Source organism: Saccostrea cucullata, unplaced genomic scaffold (assembly GCF_032062105.1).
Source record: "Saccostrea cucullata isolate Sc308-1 unplaced genomic scaffold, CSIRO_AGI_Scuc_v1 ctg141, whole genome shotgun sequence".
NCBI lineage: Eukaryota > Metazoa > Mollusca > Bivalvia > Ostreida > Ostreidae > Saccostrea > Saccostrea cuccullata.
Window position 1 is genome coordinate 318,974 of NW_026940735.1, and position 19,196 is coordinate 338,169.

Below are 19,196 nucleotides of genomic sequence, written 5' to 3' on the forward strand. Positions count from 1 at the left end.
CCCCAGGATGCTTCCACATAAGTTTCAGCTTTACTGGCCCAGTGGTTCTTGAGAAGAAGATTTTTTAATGACCCAACCCTATTTTGATTATCTCCCCTTGCGAGGGGATATGTCCCTTCATTTTAACAATTTAAATTCCCCTTTACCCAAAGATGCTTTGTACCAAGTTTGGTCAAAATTGGCCCAGTGGTTCTTGAGAAGAAGTCGAAAATGTGAAAAGTTTACAGACGGACAGACGGACGGACGACGGACAAAATGTGATCAGAAAAGCTCACTTGAGCCTTCGGCTCAGGTGAGCTAAAAAGTGAGTTTTGAATAAAATAGATTTTTTTATACCTCTTTTGAGAATACTCGAATTTGATTGGCTGGTAAGAAAAGTTTAAAACACAACAATGACTCCAAATGGTATTGTTTACAGCAATAATGACCTAGGAATCATTGCATGTGGGATATAATGACACGGTCAATATTATTAATGACCACTAAATAATGACCTCTTAATCAAAAATTCCTTTTTGAGTGAAGTTAATGCATAAAATAATTATTCGAGAAAAACATCATGTTTTTAAAATTGTGCATGGTCTGTTTTGCATTCCCATACAGAATATGGTAAAATTTTATCGATAACTTAAACGGTTTACTCATTTCAAAATATCGTTACAATTCAGTTAGTGGCTCTTTAAAGAGCTGAATTCTGTGTTAGATTTTGACAGTGTAGAGGAAAAGTAATCGCTAGTTTTAACAATGCATGTCGTTTTAATCAGTAAATCATGATGCAATAACTTACACGACTTGCAGACGTCAATGTAAACAACTTCACTACACAGAGTGTAGCGAATCCCAATCCCGATCAAAGAAAGAATTGATAACGGTTATAGAGATTCATACTTTTCAATATATATATCGGTATAATAAAACAATTGATTACCCCTTGTGAGTTCAACATGGTGAAATAAGGACCCTCGACCTGGCCCACTCGATGACCTGCCCTGACTTCGGCCGCTACGCGGCCTCGGTCAGGTCAGGTCTCCTCGTGGGCCAGGTCTCGGGTCCTTATTTCATCATGTTGACCCCAAAAGGGGTAATTAATTGTATATTAATTATGATGCTGAATTTTAAGTTTTCCAGCTATGTATGAAATTGATTTTTGTTTGTTATTCTGGAGTCATCTGGATTTCTCATTGTAATTCAGAATAGTAAAATACTTGATAACGAAATGTACATAAAATTTCATTTATTGAAAAAGTGTGCATGTATCAGAAACAAATATATAAATAACACAGTATTAAGGTCTCTACTTCTGCTCCTGTTCCTTCAGACTGGCAAAATATTCCTCGTATTCTGGAAGGTTCTTCTTTCTGTGACCTTGTTCCACTGCCCAGAAGCAATACTCTTGCCACTTGTAGTATGCATAAAATGCTGAAAAATAAACATGACTGTGTCATTTTCATTTTTCATACTTGGCCAAGTCAAGTCATGGTTCATTGTTAATAAAAAAAAATCAGTTAAATCAGTTCCGATGAGTGTCTTTAAGCTGTCATATCAATAATAAATTGTCCATTCTATGAGTTATCCTTCTATGAGTTGTTGCATTTATGCCTTTTTTTGATATTTAACTTTGTTGAGGTGTCATAGTTATAAATAACTCAGATTCAAGTCATTTGTGTGTTAAGAACCCTCTCTACACCACAGGCACCTGAAGTATGGATAATACCCCCCTTTTTTTATTAAAAAACAATGTAAGAGTGTATAATACCTCAAAAATATAAAATTTCCCCGTCAAACACATCTACATGTCGTTATATGCAAGCAGATTGTACTTTTTCTCACGTTTAAAGAATGGCCCTATTCGGTATAATAAAAATACACAAGGTAAGAAACAAAAGTTGTAAACAAACGGGGGGACCCCTGCTTCGAGACAAATTACCAAGGTAATAATTAGTGTTACCTATCATAATTTTGTAAGCACTCTGTCAGGGGAGATGTTTTTCTACAAAACTATTTAACCTAAACCCCGCCATTGATGTCTAATATGCTGTAATCGGACGATTTATTAATCGGATACATAAATTTTCTCCATTGACAGCTTTGGAGGAGGTTTTGGGGTTGCTTTTCTGTTTCGCCTTATCTGATTGGTTAATTGTAATACAGTTTAAATATCTAACCAATCAGATAAGTTTAGGTTAAATAGTTTTGTAGAAAAACATCTCCCTGACAGAGTGCTTGCAAAAGTATGATGTTATTACCTTGGAAATCTGTTTCGAAGCGGGGAACCCCCGTTTGTTTACAACTTTTGTTTCTTACCTTGTGTATTTCTATCATACCGAATAAGGCCAGTCTTTAAACGTGAACTTTGTTTTAATAATTGTAATCATAAAGTAATCAAAAAGTAATCTGATTACAGGACTTTTTTCTGAGTAATCGATTAAATTACGATTACTTGTAATCAGAAAAATGGGTGATTACTGATTACTCATGATTACTTGGCAAACTGTAATCGATTACAGCTGATTATGATTACTGATTACGATTATCCCATCCCTGACTACTGGTTTGTATATAAAACAAAGGAAAAGTAGCATTTGCAATAAACTGGTCCCTAATTAAGTCAAAAACTGTTGCAGGAGAAGCCTTTTGAAAAGTTTTCTAAGAAATGTCTATTTTTAGTAACCATTGCAACATCTTTCAACAAAATAAAAAAATGATGCACTAAGTTATGAATCTCATTTTGTGGCAAATTATATTAATGAAAGATCAAAACTTTAGGAGTAGCATTTTGAAGGAATTTCACAGAAATTCATATATATATATATATTTTTTGGGATTAAACCATGGCAATACAGTTCATCAAAATCAAAAACCAGTGCAATAAATAATGTATCGTTGTACATACCAAGTGTCAAGTTAAAGTGAAATCACACCAAAACTGTAGGAGGAGTAAAATTTTGAAAAATTGTTTACTGACTGGTGCCAGGTCTGAGGTGGACAGTCATAGAGCTAAACATACAGAAACCCTACTATCGCATAAGCTCTTCTGGTCTCAAACCAGTAGGGATAATCAAAGGCCTGAAGGGCCTGCGAGTTGACTCGCTCGAGTCAATTGCACTTTTTCATACATCTGGGCACCATACCTTAATATATTCAGTTTATTTTGCATCTTAATAGATTGAATATTATTATTATGTCTGATCCATGTTCGGTTCATAAATAAAGTGTATATTGCTTTTCCTTTATATATACAGGTTGGCACTAATGGGCTTCCGTATTATTTTGACTGGATTCTATAATGAATTTCAGCACATTAGCTGAATTGGTCAGTGTTATGGAATAATTAGGTTAAAGATTCCCACAGCAAATCTGGATTCTAAAAATAGATTTTCAACAACAACTAGCTGCAGCTAATGAGAGCAGCAGGTGTTTGTGTTAGGGAGTATTCTAGGTCAATTATAAATAAACTTCAGATGGGAAGATTAGAATCCACCTAACATGCTTGAACATATATTCATACGCAGTAATTGTACATCAGTAATTGAACATTGTACAGGTATTTAGTCAAAAATTTCTTTAAAAGCATGAAGGCATAAATAATGTTACAGTATGAAATTTTATACAGTTTTTAGCTCTCAAGTTTATACAATCACTCAAACCAAAGGATTTTTGGCTAGAACTATTATACTTAGCGTATGGATCACCTTGATGAATGCGTGAAAAATTTTACAGCTCTGAAACGGCTATGTCGACAGGGAGTAGCTCGCTACGCGAGCCAACTCAAAAATGAGTGGGGTGCACATCCCCAAATCTTGGTAAATATGTTTAAAAATGCCTTTAATATAAAGGGTCAGAATATTATAACAAGTATTACTGGACCTTGTGATGCTATTGGATAATACCTTTTGAAGTTGAGACGTCAAAAAATTCACAACACTTACGGATAATGAGGTGCAATTTTCGCCCAAATCTTGCAGCTGCATTTCCAATTCCATGTTTCAACATTCCTCCAAAAGCTCTCTGTTCGAATGGAGACAGGTTGTACTCCACAAAGCCAGTACCACTGCCTTTTATGTTAGTGAAATGCCGACCCATCTGAAATTTACCATGTACTCATATATATTTGAATATCATAGCTGCAGATCTATAGCTCACTGCCCTGGTCGGAAAAAGTTGGGAGGGGTAACCAGTGAGCTACATTGCCATCCATTGAAAAAGGTGTATATTTATTGCACACAAAAAAAAATGCACCATTTCCTCTGTTTATTTCTCAGAGTCTGTCTATTTATGCTTACAATTCAAACTTTTACCAAGTTTGTGTTCCTAGCATATTCATTTACTACTTAAACAACAAAACATTTCCCCAAACCATTGTCTTATAGCCCTAGTGAGCCTGAAATTGTGACCAGCAAAAATTCCGCCTATTCCAGCGATTTTTCCAACCTATTGGAAAAGGGTACGGTACCAGTTCAATTAGGAAAAATAACATCAAAGAAGAACAATGAAAGTTTTCTCTCATTTAATCAAATAAAACTTATTTTGCGTTTATTCCAACTTAATTAGTTATTACCTATCACTACATGTTTTAAAGAATAATTAGGAAGTACTTATTGCTTTTTTTTATCAATGTCCCATGTTTTCATATTTTCATGCTTTAAAATTGTCAAAATGTATGACACTATGCTGTTTACATCACCTGTCTTGCCAAATTACGACTTTCTCTACTTTCGATTTACAGATTTAAGTGGAAGTGAAACAATTAGTCAACTTGTAGAATGTTTCATTTAAAAAGAAATATGACGTCATTGTTATCTGTTGCTTCACAGTTGAATTGGGAATTTTTGGTTACAAAATTGGAAAAAATAAACATTGTTGGCATTCAGAATGGTACCAGTTATATAAGGAAACAAGAGGCCCATGGGCCACATCGCTCACCTGAGCACTGTGGTTAGGAAATAGTAGAAATTGGTTTCTTATTGAAAAGTTTAAATCCAAAAGTAGTCCCATGACCAATCATGGATTTGCTATTCTTGAGAAGATGATTTTTAAAAGAATTTTCCTATATATTTCTATGTAAAACTTTTGTTAGCCATTTTGGCCCCGCCAAACCCCCGGGGTCATGATTGAACAAACTTGAATCTACACAACCTGAGGATGCTTCCATATAATGATCAATTATGGCTTTGCTATTCTTGAGAAGAAGATTTTTAAAAAGTTTTCCCATATATTTTTATGTAAAACTTTGGTCGGCCATTGTGGCTCCGCCCTACCCCAGGGGGTCATGATTTGAACAAACTTGAATCTACACAACCTGAGGATGCTTCCACATAAATATGATCAATTATTGCTTTGCTAATCTTGAGAAGAAGATTTTTAAAGAATTTTCCTATATAATTCTATGTAAAACTTTGGTCGGCCATTTTGGTCCCGCCCTACCCCCGGGGGTCATGATTTGAACAAATTTGAATCTACACTACCTGAGGATGTTTTCCCATATGTTTCATTTTTCCTGGCACAGTGGTTCTTGAGAAGAAGATTTTTTAAACATGCCACCAAATTTTCATTAATTCCTAATTATCTCCCCTTGAATGAGGGCCTGGCCCTTCATTTGAACAAACTTGAATCCCCTTCACCCAAGGTTGCTTTGTGGCAAGTTTGGTTGAAATTGGCCCAGCGGTTCTTGAGAAGAAGTCGAAAATGTGAATAGTTTACAACGCAGACTTGTCGAAATCCGTCGGTCCTGTCGGCAAGGCCGGTAAAAAGTTGTCTGGACTGATAACATTTAAGAAAACGTCGGTCCAGATGACCGTTGGAAAAAACCAGAAGTCTCTGAGGAGACTGTAACTCTACTGGTTTGTACTTATAACAAAGAATGAGAAAAGAAGCCATTGCCATCAGACCAAAACTGTAGAAGGAGTAGCGTTTTAAAGGAATTTCACAGACATGTCTATTTTTAGTAACAATGGCAACACCGCTGATCGAAACCTAATCCAATGCATTATCTTATGTATCTAAGTGTAGTCTACTTGTGTGCAAAGTAATATTGAAATCAGACCAAAACTGTGGAAGGAGTAGCGTTTTAAAGGAATTTCACAGAAAATTCTATATTTAGTATCCATGGCAACACCGTTCATCGAAATCAAAAATCAATGCACTATTTAATGTATCTTAATGTAGTCTACTTGTGTGCCAAGTAATATTGAAATCAGACCAAAACTGTAGAAGGAGTAGCGTTTTAAAGGAATTTCACAGAAATTCTATTTTAAGTAACCATGGCAACACCGTTCATCAAAATCAAAAACCGATGCACTATTTTATGTATCTTAATGTAGTCTACTTGTGTGTCAAGTTATATTGAAATCAGATCAAAACTGTAAAAAGAGTAGTGTTTTAAAGGAATTTCGCAGAAAATTCTATTTTTAGAAACCATGGCAACACCTTTCATCAAAATCAAAATCGAATGCACTATATAATGTATCTTAGTGTAGTCTACTTGTGTGTCAAGTAATATTGAAATCAGACCAAAACTGTAGAAGGAGTAGCGTTTTAAAGGAATTTCACAGAAAATTCTATTTTTAGTAACCATGGCAACACCTTTCATGGAAATCAAAAACCGATGCACTATTTTATGTATCTTAGTGTAGTCTACTTGTGTGCCAAGTTATATTGCAATCAGATCAAAACTGTAGGAGGAGTAGTGTTTTAAAAGAATTTCACAGAAAATTCTATTTTTAGTAATCATGGCAACACCGTTCATCGAAATCATAAACCGATGCACTATTTTATGTATCTTAGTGTAGTCTACTTGTGTGCCAACTTATATTAAATTCAAACCAAAACTGTAGGAGGAGTAGCATTTTGAAAAATTGTTTACAGACAGACGGACAGCTAGACAGACAGACGGACGGACGACGGACACCTTACTATCGCATAAGCTCTTCTGGTCTCTGACCAGTAGAGCTAAAAATGAGCGTAATGCAAATTTAATAAAGGTGTTACGGTTCCGTAATTATTCCCGTTACTATGAGTAACATTTTCTGTGGAAATACAGAGTACAAGTTATACAAAAACTCCCTATGATATACTGGACTATAAAATGACAAATTAATGTTTAATTAATTGTATGTTTAATTCCATTAACAATTGTATATTTACCAAGTGTAAAATTGGGACGAGGTCGGTAATTAGTGACGCCCGAAATTCCTCGATATAATGCACTCCCAAGTCACACTTAAAATGTTCATGATTGTTTTGTTTATGCTTACGAAGTCCATCAGCGATAAGTATTATGAATGTTTCCCTCGGTAATTATCCGCGCCCTAGGGTGCGTGTTTCCTTTCGTCGGTTCGATCGGCATGGCAGCATATCAACTAACAAGCATGGCGGGTATTTTCACTTTGTCGTGACGTCACGACAATCGAGCCCGATGCCAATATAAGCCAGCGCAAATCGACTGAGAGTCAGAATGGGTTTAGAATAGGTTAGAGTAGGTTAGATCATCGCATCGCCAGCATGGCTGGGAGCGATATCGTTGGGAAATTACTGTGACATAATTAATTAATTAATTTTGGGGAGCTGATGAATTTTGTAACATATTTTATTATTACTTTTTACTATTTATATTGAATTAGCCTGTGGGAGAAAATTAGTGGGAGGTAAAATAACTCTCCCATAACTATATCTGATCATAATCTAATTGTATTGCAAAGAACTCCCAATATTTCGGGAAAAGATAAATAATTCTATGCTTTTGTAAATTTATATATTATTCCCTAAAACACAATTCTCCCATTCAAGAATATTTTATTCCCATGCTGGGAGAGAAATAATATTTCTACAGGAGTAAGAAATAGGGATAATTATTCAAAGAGATTGTGCAAATTAAATACAACAAGCAATAATAAATTTTTATAAACTTTAATCCTGACTCATAGTTCTTTTGTCCAGTATACAGAATTGGGAGACCCACAAGTTGTCTCAAGGGAGAAAACCCCTGAACGGCAACATTGGTGTCAGAAGTGGGATTCATAAATTTTCATTCCCATTATCTGATTGGACATAAGACAATTAATTCAACAAGTAAATTTTTTATATCATAGAATAAATAAGTACTCCCAAAAGCAAAAATGTCAAGGGATAATAGTCATTTAGAAGATTCGGGAGAGATTGTTTTCAATCCAAGAGTCCCGGTAGAAGTAGAAAATTTATCCCATGAGGAAATCTGTCAAGGTGAATCTTTGTCAAGTCAAACATCAGCTCCCAGTGGTTCTGAAAATATAAATGAACTTTTGTTAAGAGCAGTTGAAGGTTTGAAAAGGGATGTTCTATGCATGAATCAAAATTTTGAAGAACAATTATCACAAATGAGACATGAGTCCCATCAATTACATGGGAGGTTGTCATCACTTGAAAATCATGGGGAAGCTATTGGTACACATAAATATGGGAACTGTTCTGAAAATCCCAGTCAATCACCATTTCTAGGGGCTGGGGAGAGATTTGAATCTTTCGGGAACCCTATATCCCCAAGGGTGAACAGAAATGACAATAGCGTACATTCTCCCAATCAAGTAAAACCAACAGTCTCAATAAAGCCACAAACATATGATGGGGTGGAAGATTTTGAAGATTACTTAGCTCAATTTCAAGTTTTAGTAGAATTACATGGTTGGGATTATAGGACAAAATCTTTGTATCTTGCTAGTTGTTTAACTGGGAATGCAAGGGCAATTTTAGGGGAGCTCAATCAAGCTCAGATTAGGGATTTTGATTCCCTTGTTAAAGTTCTCAGTATGCGTTTTGGATCAGTAGAAAGGTCAGAGATGTATCGGGCAAGATTGAAAAATAGAATAAAGGGAGAAAAAGAGTCCCTATCAGAATTAGCCCAGTCAATCAAGAAATTAATCAGACAATCCTACCCCACTGCTGATCCTAACCTTACAAACATTTTAGCCCTAGATCATTTCATTGACGCTCTCCCAGACCCAGATATGCGCCTAAGAATTCGGGAGGCAAGACCTAAAGATATTGGGGAAGCTGAAATTTTAGCAATTAGGTTAGAGACACATAAAATGGCAGATGCCCAAAGGGGAAAGCCAGTCCATGTTGTCAATTCAAACACTGACTCTCAAAACCATCCCAACAATAAAAATGAAGATTTAGTTGTTTCAATGTTAAAAGACATAAAAGACTCTTTGTCAAGTTTGAACAATTCTGGTCAAAAGTCCCAAAATTATGGGAGATCCCGTGAAAACAGATTTTCAAACAATAGTCCCAGGCAGTTTAATAACAATTGGGAACATGACAGATATGGGTCAAGAAATGGTTTTGGAAATAGATCTAATCAGGGGAATCAATATTCCCAGAGGCCATCCCCTCATAGAAATGACTCAGGTTTTCAAAGACAGGGAAACCATCAAACGTCGAATTCATGGGGCGGAAATCGGCGCGAGTTGGGAACAAGCCCCAGAATAAACCATTAAACAATTATACAGGGGTTGATCCGGTATCAAATAAGTCCATGAAAAGTCAAAATAGGGAGTTAGAAAGTAAACCTCAAAATGAACAAAGTCCCAAAAGTATTTTAGTAGGAGATGTCAAACAAAGAGATGAGGGAATTTTTATATCAGGGAAGATAGAAAATGTTAAAACAACAATATTAGTAGATACCGGATCCAGTGTGACTATTATAAACCCCAAATTATTTGAACAAATACAATTGGTAGAAAAGTCAAGTGTAAAATCTTGTAGTGTAAAATTAAGATCAGCAAATGGAGAAGACATCCCAGTTTTGGGAGAGAGTCTCCTTAAATTTAGTCTTAGGAATATTGAAATTTCCCATTCAGTTATTGTTGCAAACATTCAGAACAAATGTATTTTGGGTGTAGATTTTATGAAAAAGTTTTCATGTGAGATTTGTTTGAAGAAAATGAAATTTGTTATTCAGGGAGAAGAAATCCCTTGTTTTAGTGATGAAAATAGTGTAGTTGATTGTTGTAGAGTTCTTTTACTAGAAGATTTAGTGATTCCCCCAAACTGTGAATTTATTGCCCCTGCTAGGATAGAAAGTCCCAATTTTCAACAGGGTACAGCCATAGTGGAACCCTCAGAAAAGTTTATGGGAAAATATGAATTATTGATTTCAAAAACTTTGGTAGAAGTAGATGGGGAAAATGTCCCAGTACGTTATATGAATTTAGGGGACGAGAGTTTAAAGTTACATAAGGGTAGTGTAGTAGCCTCGATAGAAAGGGTTGAAGATATTGAGAATGGGGAAGTTGTGAAAAACATAAGGGCTCATTATACTGGGAATGACACCCAGATGCCCAATCATTTACAACAAATTTTAGATAGGGTACATACAAGTGTTAGCTGTGAAGAAAAACAGAGATTAGAAAAACTTTTAAGGGAATTTCAAACAAGTTTCTCCCTTTCATCAGTTGACATGGGTTCAACAGATTTAGTAGAGCATAAGATAAATACGGGAAATGCAGTCCCGATTAAACAACCTCCTAGACGTATTCCTTTAGCTAAAATGGCTGAGGCCAAGAAGGAAATCAATGATATGTTAGATAGGGGGGTGATAGAGACATCAGACAGTCCATGGAGTTCTCCCATAGTCCTAGTTAAGAAAAAGGATGGGACAATCCGGTTCTGTATAGACTATAGAAAGTTAAATGATGTCACTATTAAGGATAGTTATCCCATACCTAGAATTGATACAACATTAGATGCCCTGTCAGGTTCAAAATGGTTTTCTACGATAGATCTTAAGAGTGGGTATTGGCAGGTGAAAATGTCACCTGAAGATAAACCCAAGACAGCTTTTTCAATCCCTGGGGGAGGTCACTGGCAATTTTTAAACATGCCATTTGGTTTATGTAATGCGGGAGCAACTTTTGAAAGACTAATGGAAAGGGTGTTATCAAATCTTTCTTGGAAAATATGTCTTGTCTATTTAGATGACATAATAATATTGTCTAAAACTTTTGAAGAACATATTGAAAATTTAAGACAAGTTTTTGGGCGACTGAGGGAGGCTAATTTGAAAATGAACCCAAAGAAATGTTTGTTATTGCAAAAAGAAGTTCCCTTTCTGGGACATATTGTGAGTGAACATGGGATAGCCACTGATCCCTCAAAGATTGACTCAGTCAACAATTGGCCCATTCCTAGAAATGTTAAAGAAGTTCGAAGCTTCTTAGGTCTTTGTTCATACTATAGGAAATTTATATACAAATTCTCAGATATGGCAAGACCATTACATAAACTTACAGAAGCAAATAGGAAGTTTATATGGGATAATGATTGCAATGTAGCATTTGACATGCTAAGGCGAGCATTAACTAGTTCTCCCATTCTTTCCTATCCTAATGAAGAAGGCTTATTCGTTTTAGATACTGATGCCTCTAACATAGGTTTGGGAGCCGTTCTTTCCCAAGAACAGGGGGGAGTAGAAAAAGTCATAAGTTATTATAGCAAGACATTCAGTGCTGCTGAACGTCGTTATTGTGTGACTAGAAGGGAGTTACTAGCTATAGTAAACTCAATAAAGCACTTTCACCACTATTTATATGGGAAGACATTCAAAGTTAGAACAGATCATGGGTCCCTAACTTGGTTGTTAAATTTCAAAAATCCAGAGGGTCAAATAGCACGTTGGTTTGAATTTTTGTCTTCATATGATTTCAAAATTGAATACCGGGCAGGTCGCACTCATAATAATGCGGACGCTTTGTCCCGCAGACCTTGTCTCATGGGAGATTTAGATTGTAAGCATTGTAGTAAAGCAGAAGACAAATTTTCATTAGACCAACACTTGCAAAATAAACCTCCCATTGAAAATCAAAGCCAAGTAAAGAGGGAAATAATTTCTGAAATTAAACAAAGTGATCTAACTGCTAGTCCCAACATAAATAGTTTTGTACCTGGAAACTGTGCTGTTACTACAAGGTCTCAGGGAAACTCTCCAAACACTGGGATAAACCCTACAAGACAAGAAGAAACTAAAATACTTCTAGAAAATGACAAACCAGAAAATGGTATTAAGGCTTTACAAAGTAAAGACTCAGATCTAAGGGAAGTAATAAAATGGGTCAAATCTAAACAAAAACCTCTCTGGGAAGACATTTCCCATCTGAGTGAAACATGCAAATATTACTGGGCAAGATTCGATTCTCTGCATTATATACATGATATATTATATCATAAATGGGAAAGTGTGCAACCAAAATTTCAAACTGTTCTCCCAAAATCTATCAGTGGGAAAGTTTTGAAAGACATACATTGTAATATAACGGGCGGTCACTTGGGGTTCAATAAAACTCTGTCAAAGGCCCGAGACAAATATTTCTGGCACAAGATGTCCCAAGATATAAAACATTTTTGTATAAGCTGTGATAAATGTGCAGCTAGAAAATCTCCTAATAAATTCCCAAAGGCCCAGTTACAAAAATACCTGGTTGGTGCTCCAATGGAAAGATGGGCGGTGGATATATTAGGTCCTTTACCAATGACTCACAGGAAAAATTCTTATCTTCTAGTTGTGGGAGATTACTTCACCAAATGGGTTGATGCCATCCCTATTAGAAATAAGAAATCAGTTACTGTAGCTCAGAAATTAATAAATCATGTTGTCTCCATTTTTGGAGTGCCAATGCAAATTCATTCAGATCAAGGACAAACATTTGAATCTGATGTTTTTCAAGAAATGTGTAAAATACTGGGTATAGACAAAACTCGTACTACTCCCTACAGACCTCAGTCTGATGGGATGATAGAAAGGGCAAATAGAACAATTGAAAATATGCTTTCAGCATTTGTTAGTAAAAATCAAAAAGATTGGGATGACCTGATACCCTTACTCATGTTGGCATATCGATCATCTTCTCATGAGGCCACAGGGGTAAGCCCTTGTGAAATGGTATTTGGGCGATCAGTCACACTCCCAGTAGATTTAGTACTCGGCAGAGTAGACCCTGAAAAATATGAATCAAAATTAAGTTCTGAATACGCCCAAAATCTATCAGAAAAGCTAAACAAAATACATGATTTTGCCCGAAATAAATTGAGCATTTCTTTTGATAATATGTTACGGGATTACAATGCAAAAATTCACCAAAATCTCTATAACCCAGGAGATGCTGTATGGGTCTTTTTCCCAAATCAAAATATGGGACTCCACAAAAAGTTATCCCTTAAATGGAAGGGACCATACATTGTTTTACAGAGAATAAATGATGTTCTGTACAGAATAGGGAAACATGCAAAGCATAAGGGGGATATAATCCACCACAATAGATTAAAACCATATCTGGGATCAAATAAGCCCACGTGGTTTAAATCTCATGCATAAAGTCCCTCTGTAAAATAATTTATGGGATATTTGTATAATACAAATAGATAATTCCCATGCTAAAGATTTCTTACTGATAAAGCCATCCGTAGACGAATCAAGGACCAGGAACCATAAAAAAGGACAAGCCAAAGCTGACAGATAGAGCCTCCTGTGGATAAATCGTGAAAATATTCTGAAATAGACAATGCCGAGAAGTTTCTTTGTGAATTGAAGGAAGTGATATGGACATAATACCTGTGAAATATAATTTTGTGATGTTGTTTATATGTTTTCATACAAGGATAACTTATTTGTTTGATCATATCTTTGTTAACTGTTGAATGTTATGAATGATGTGCATATGCTTATCAATTTATTGTATATAATCATAATATGCACTTTTGATGTACGTCGTTTTGTGACCAGCAACTAAGGGATAAATAGAAAACTTGTACCTACCTTTAAATATTCCCTAACTGAAGTATAAAACCATTCGAGGACGAATGTTCTTCATGGGAGGGTGCCGTGTTACGGTTCCGTAATTATTCCCGTTACTATGAGTAACATTTTCTGTGGAAATACAGAGTACAAGTTATACAAAAACCCCCTATGATATACTGGACTATAAAACGACAAATTAATGTTTAATTAATTGTATGTTTAATTCCATTAACAATTGTATATTTACCAAGTGTAAAATTGGGACGAGGTCGGTAATTAGTGACGCCCGAAATTCCTCGATATAATGCACTCCCAAGTCACACTTAAAATGTTCATGATTGTTTTGTTTATGCTTACGAAGTCCATCAGCGATAAGTATTATGAATGTTTCCCTCGGTAATTATCCGCGCCCTAGGGTGCGTGTTTCCTTTCGTCGGTTCGATCGGCATGGCAGCATATCAACTAACAAGCATGGCGGGTATTTTCACTTTGTCGTGACGTCACGACAATCGAGCCCGATGCCAATATAAGCCAGCGCAAATCGACTGAGAGTCAGAATGGGTTTAGAATAGGTTAGAGTAGGTTAGATCATCGCATCGCCAGCATGGCTGGGAGCGATATCGTTGGGAAATTACTGTGACATAATTAATTAATTAATTTTGGGGAGCTGATGAATTTTGTAACATATTTTATTATTACTTTTTACTATTTATATTGAATTAGCCTGTGGGAGAAAATTAGTGGGAGGTAAAATAACTCTCCCATAACTATATCTGATCATAATCTAATTGTATTGCAAAGAACTCCCAATATTTCGGGAAAAGATAAATAATTCTATGCTTTTGTAAATTTATATATTATTCCCTAAAACACAATTCTCCCATTCAAGAATATTTTATTCCCATGCTGGGAGAGAAATAATATTTCTACAGGAGTAAGAAATAGGGATAATTATTCAAAGAGATTGTGCAAATTAAATACAACAAGCAATAATAAATTTTTATAAACTTTAATCCTGACTCATAGTTCTTTTGTCCAGTATACAGAATTGGGAGACCCACAAGTTGTCTCAAGGGAGAAAACCCCTGAACGGCAACAAAGGTAGGGATCGAGATGCGTAGTTCAAGGTCACAAACACAAAAAATGGCCGCGTACGCAGCATGTTGACGATAGCTAAGTAAATTTGTTATAGCAAAGTCATAAAACTTGTCATTTATGTCTATATTAAAGACTCTCTATCCCAAGAAAGGAAACTTGTTAGATTGAAGGCTATTGAAAACAAGAGGCCCACGGGCCTTATAGGTCACCTGAGCATTATGCAACAACTTTCCAGTTACAGTGTATTGAATTTGATTCATGTTTTAAGCCAGATGCTATATGGCATTCACAATTTTGAAAGGGCACCATTGATCATCATAACAATAAACTTAGCAGTTGCTTAGCTTGGTTACTGAATACCCATAAGCAGGGTAGGGGAACAAAAATGCACTCCAACTAATCAGTAATATTAATCAATAATCAGTAGTGCCCCTAACACTCTCACATAAACCCCTGACCCTAGGTTGCACAAACTTTTAAAAGGCACCCTTAAAATTGCCTATCAAAAAGTAAATAAATGTTTTATAAATACAAAGGACCAGATTTCAAACAATTAATTCATTTTCAGTATATAAGTAGAGCCCCCCACCCCCCCACCCCTGACCCTGGGGCCTTGAAATTCACAATTCTGCAAGATTAGGGCCCTTGTTCATCATTACTATATAGGTAGTTCATCTGCTTCATACCCAGAGACAGAGAAGAAAATTTTCAAAGATTTAATGTACAATGTATTTTCACTATATAATCAATAGAGCCCCACCCTAACACCAGAACCCCAGACCCTGGGGCAATGAAATTCATAATTTTAGAAGAGGCATTCTTGCTCATCATAACTATGCACTTACTTAGTTTATTTAATACCTAGGAGCAGAGAAGAAGATTTTCAAAGAATTCATGTATTTTCACTATATAATCAATAAAGCCCCCCCCCCCCCCAACAGAACCATTGACGCCGGGGCCATAAAATTCACAATTTTTGTAGAGGCACTCTTGCTCATCATAACTATGCACTTAGTTAGTTTATTTAATACCTAGGAGCAGGGAAGAAGATTTTCGAAGAATTCATGTATTTTCACCATATGATCAATAGAGCCGCCCCCCCCCCCCACAACATCAGAACCCTTGACCCTGGGGCCATAAAATTCACAATTTTGGTTGAGGCACTCTTGCTCATCATCACTATGCACTTAGTTAATTTATTTAATACCTAGGAGCAGAGAAGAAGATTTTCAAAGAATTCATGTATTTTCACTATATAATCAATAAAGCCCCCCCCCCCAACAGAACCATTGACGCCGGGGCCATAAAATTCACAATTTTTGTAGAGGCACTCTTGCTCATCATAACTATGCACTTAGTTAGTTTATTTAATACCTAGGAGCAGGGAAGAAGATTTTCGAAGAATTCATGTATTTTCACCATATGATCAATAGAGCCGCCCCCCCCCCAACACCATAACCCTTGACCCTGGGGCCATAAAATTCACAATTTTGGTTGAGGCACTCTTGCTCATCATCACTATGCACTTAGTTAATTTATTTAATACCTAGGAGCAGAGAAGAAGATTTTCAAAGAATTCATGTAATTTCACTATATAATCAATAGAGCCCCCCCCCCCCCCAACACCAGAACCCTTGATGATAGGGCCATTAAATTCACAATTTTGGTTGATGCACACTTGCTCATCATAACTATGCACTTAGTTAGTTTATATAATACCTAGGAGCAGAGAAGAAGATTTTCAAGGAATTCACATATTTTCACTATAAAATCAATAAAGCCCCCCCCCCACACACCAGAACCCTTGACTCTTGGGCCATAAAATTCACAATCTTGGTTGAGGAACACTTGCTTATCATAACTATGTACTTAGTTAGTTTATTTAATACCTAGGAGCAGAGAAGAAGATTTTCAAAGAATTCATGTATTTTCACTTTATAAACAATAATGTCCCCCCCCCCCCCACCAGAACCATTGATGCTGGGGCCATAAAATTCACAATTTTTGTAGAGGCACTCTTGCTCATCATAACTATGCACTTAGTTAGTTTATTTAATACCTAGGAGCAGAGAAGAAGATTTTCAAAGAATTCATGTAATTTCACTATATAATCAATAGAGCCCCCCCCCCCCCCCAAACACCAGAACCCTTGTTCCTGGGGCCATAAAATTCACAATTTTGGTAGAGGCACTCTTGCTCATCATAATTATTTACTTACTTGGTTTATTTAATACCCAGGGGCAGAGAAGAAGATTTTCAAAGAAATCATGTATTTTTACTATATAATCAATAGAGCCCCACCCTAACACCAGAACCCCTGACCCTGGGGCCATAAAATTCAAAATTTTGGTAGAGGCACTCTTGCTCATCATAACTATGTACTTAGTTGGTTTATTTAATACCCAGAAGCAGAGAAGAAGATTTTCAAAGAAATAATGCATTTTCACTATATACTTATTTAGCCCCGCCCTAGCACTAGAACCCCTGACCCCAGGGCCATGAATTTCACAATTTTGGTAGAGGACTCAATGCTGATTACAATCATGCAAATAGTTTGACTGCTTGATGTCCAGGAGTAAAGAAGAAGATTTTTAAAGATTGCATTAATTTTAGTGGTTTTGGCCCCACCCCTCAGGCCCCAGGGGGGCAGGGATCATGAAATTCATAATTTTTGTTCCCCTTCACCCATAGATGCTTTGTGCCAAATTTGGTTGAAATTGGTTCAGTGGTTGCAGAGAAGAAGCTGAAAATGTTCAAATGTTAACACACGACACACGACACACGACACACGACACACAACACACGACACACGACGGACGACGACGGACGAAAACGGATAGCAATAGGTCACCTGAGTTTACTCAGGTGACCTAATAATAAAGGACATTTTGGTGCTGTTATTCATGATTTTACCAGCATCAAAATAACGAACAAGTATCTGGTCTGACAAAAGTTTGACTGGTCCGACAAAATATTCGACTGTGTCAGACCAAATGTCTGACAGCGATTAAAAAATTTCGACAAGTCTGCAACAACGACGACGACGACAGACAATGGATCAAATTTTTATCAGAGAAGCTCACTTGAGCCTTCGGCTCAGGTGAGCTATAAAATGCTGCACTCATACTACCATATTAGGTTAAAGAAGATCATTCAGTCCAATGCCCTTCATGTACGCCTTTTACATGCACTTTTGTTGTGGAAGCAGAGACATATATGATATAAATACTTTTATAATTTAATTTTATATGTCTCTGGTGGAAATAGTAAAATAATAGCGAGGCAGCGAGCTTCCCAAAGCAACGCTCGTCACTGCGAGCTCTTAAAGCAACGCCTGTGCGAAGAGAAAATTTGGACTACTGCACATTCATTCGATAGAATTTTTTGACGCAGTAATTTGGACCCACAATGCATAACTTGTTAAAGCTACGTTCTCGAGAATAGCAGCAAAAGTTCAACTAAAATTAACATGCCCCGATTTAATGTATAAATATTGAAGATAAATAGAAAACGAAACGTTCTTCATTACCTACTGTTCAGGCTTCATTTTGGAAATGTAACTTACATACGACGTCATGTGACGTCAGAGTCTAGACTAACCAAATGTCACGTGCAGTTTGACGAGCCTGATATAAATTATAAGAAAATAAATATCTGCGCTCGCCATAACAGTCGCACCGTCAACATATTATGTTAGAGACACATGGTTAGTAAAATTAATTTTGAAAAACACATTGAAAAAAAATCAACACTGTTTTGTATGCAATGAATATAAACTTTTTTCAGTGGGTGGAACTATACCTCTCTGGTCATCCATCCCATTTTTTCAGACCAGCAAGCTACAGATTTGCAACTAATGAATATCAAAGAAACTCATTCACACACAATTTGCAATTGAATGATTAGAAATGGTAGCATAAGAATGAATATGGAACAAACAAAATTTAAGGTTAGTTGAACAAATTTAGAGCAATAATGGGTATTTAAAAAAATTTAACACCTCAAGATATCACGTTTTCTAAATACGGTATATCATATTACATAATCTGATAACAACAGAGAAAATTCAAACTGCCTTAATATCGGTAAACAGCGTAAAAAATTGGGAATTTAACAAGTTGTTTGGAATATCTTTAAAGGGATATTAAGGTGATATAACATAATTCATTTTAAATATGCTATAAAATGTTAAGAAGGACATAAAACTTACTTTCTCAGTTTATCGTCACTTCTGTCCTCTAGATGGAAAGAAAATGCGAAGCAACTGGTACTTTACATGATTCGGATTATTTACGGCCTAGGTATTTAGCCTCATTTTAGGGAAATGATGGAT

At 36.1% G+C, this 19,196-nt stretch overlaps 1 protein-coding gene and 1 long non-coding RNA gene across 5 annotated transcripts; both read right to left on the reverse strand.

Moving 5' to 3' along the window:
- Positions 1-1,217: 1,217 nt before the first annotated feature.
- Positions 1,218-19,190, reverse strand: LOC134256094 (cytochrome b-c1 complex subunit 8-like). Its single transcript, XM_062738701.1, has 3 exons — positions 19,074-19,190; positions 3,930-4,083; positions 1,218-1,419 (listed from the first exon to the last, which is right to left on the reverse strand). The coding sequence occupies exons 2-3, from the start codon at positions 4,081-4,083 to the stop codon at positions 1,295-1,297; spliced, it is 279 nt and encodes a 92-aa protein (XP_062594685.1). The 5' UTR covers positions 19,074-19,190; the 3' UTR covers positions 1,218-1,294.
- LOC134256066 (uncharacterized) lies at positions 7,834-14,565 on the reverse strand. Of its 4 annotated transcripts, XR_009989660.1 has the most exons (7): positions 14,013-14,565; positions 13,784-13,894; positions 13,417-13,517; positions 12,852-12,965; positions 12,446-12,569; positions 11,916-11,975; positions 7,834-8,256 (listed from the first exon to the last, which is right to left on the reverse strand). It is a non-coding gene; the product is annotated as an uncharacterized LOC134256066 (long non-coding RNA). The 4 variants fall into 4 exon arrangements; XR_009989659.1 differs by having other exon boundaries at positions 13,784-14,560; XR_009989662.1 differs by having other exon boundaries at positions 13,417-13,493; positions 13,784-14,559.
- Positions 19,191-19,196: the final 6 nt, after the last annotated feature.

Excerpts from the sequence above, each read along its gene's own strand:
- LOC134256094 (XM_062738701.1), bottom strand. The coding sequence starts at position 4,083 with ATGGGTCGGCATTTCACTAACATAAAAGGCAGTGGTACTGGCTTTGTG. Across the intron at positions 1,420-3,929 it reads AAAATTGCACCTCATTATCC|CATTTTATGCATACTACAAG; the intron begins GTAAGTGTTGTG and ends TTTATTTTTCAG.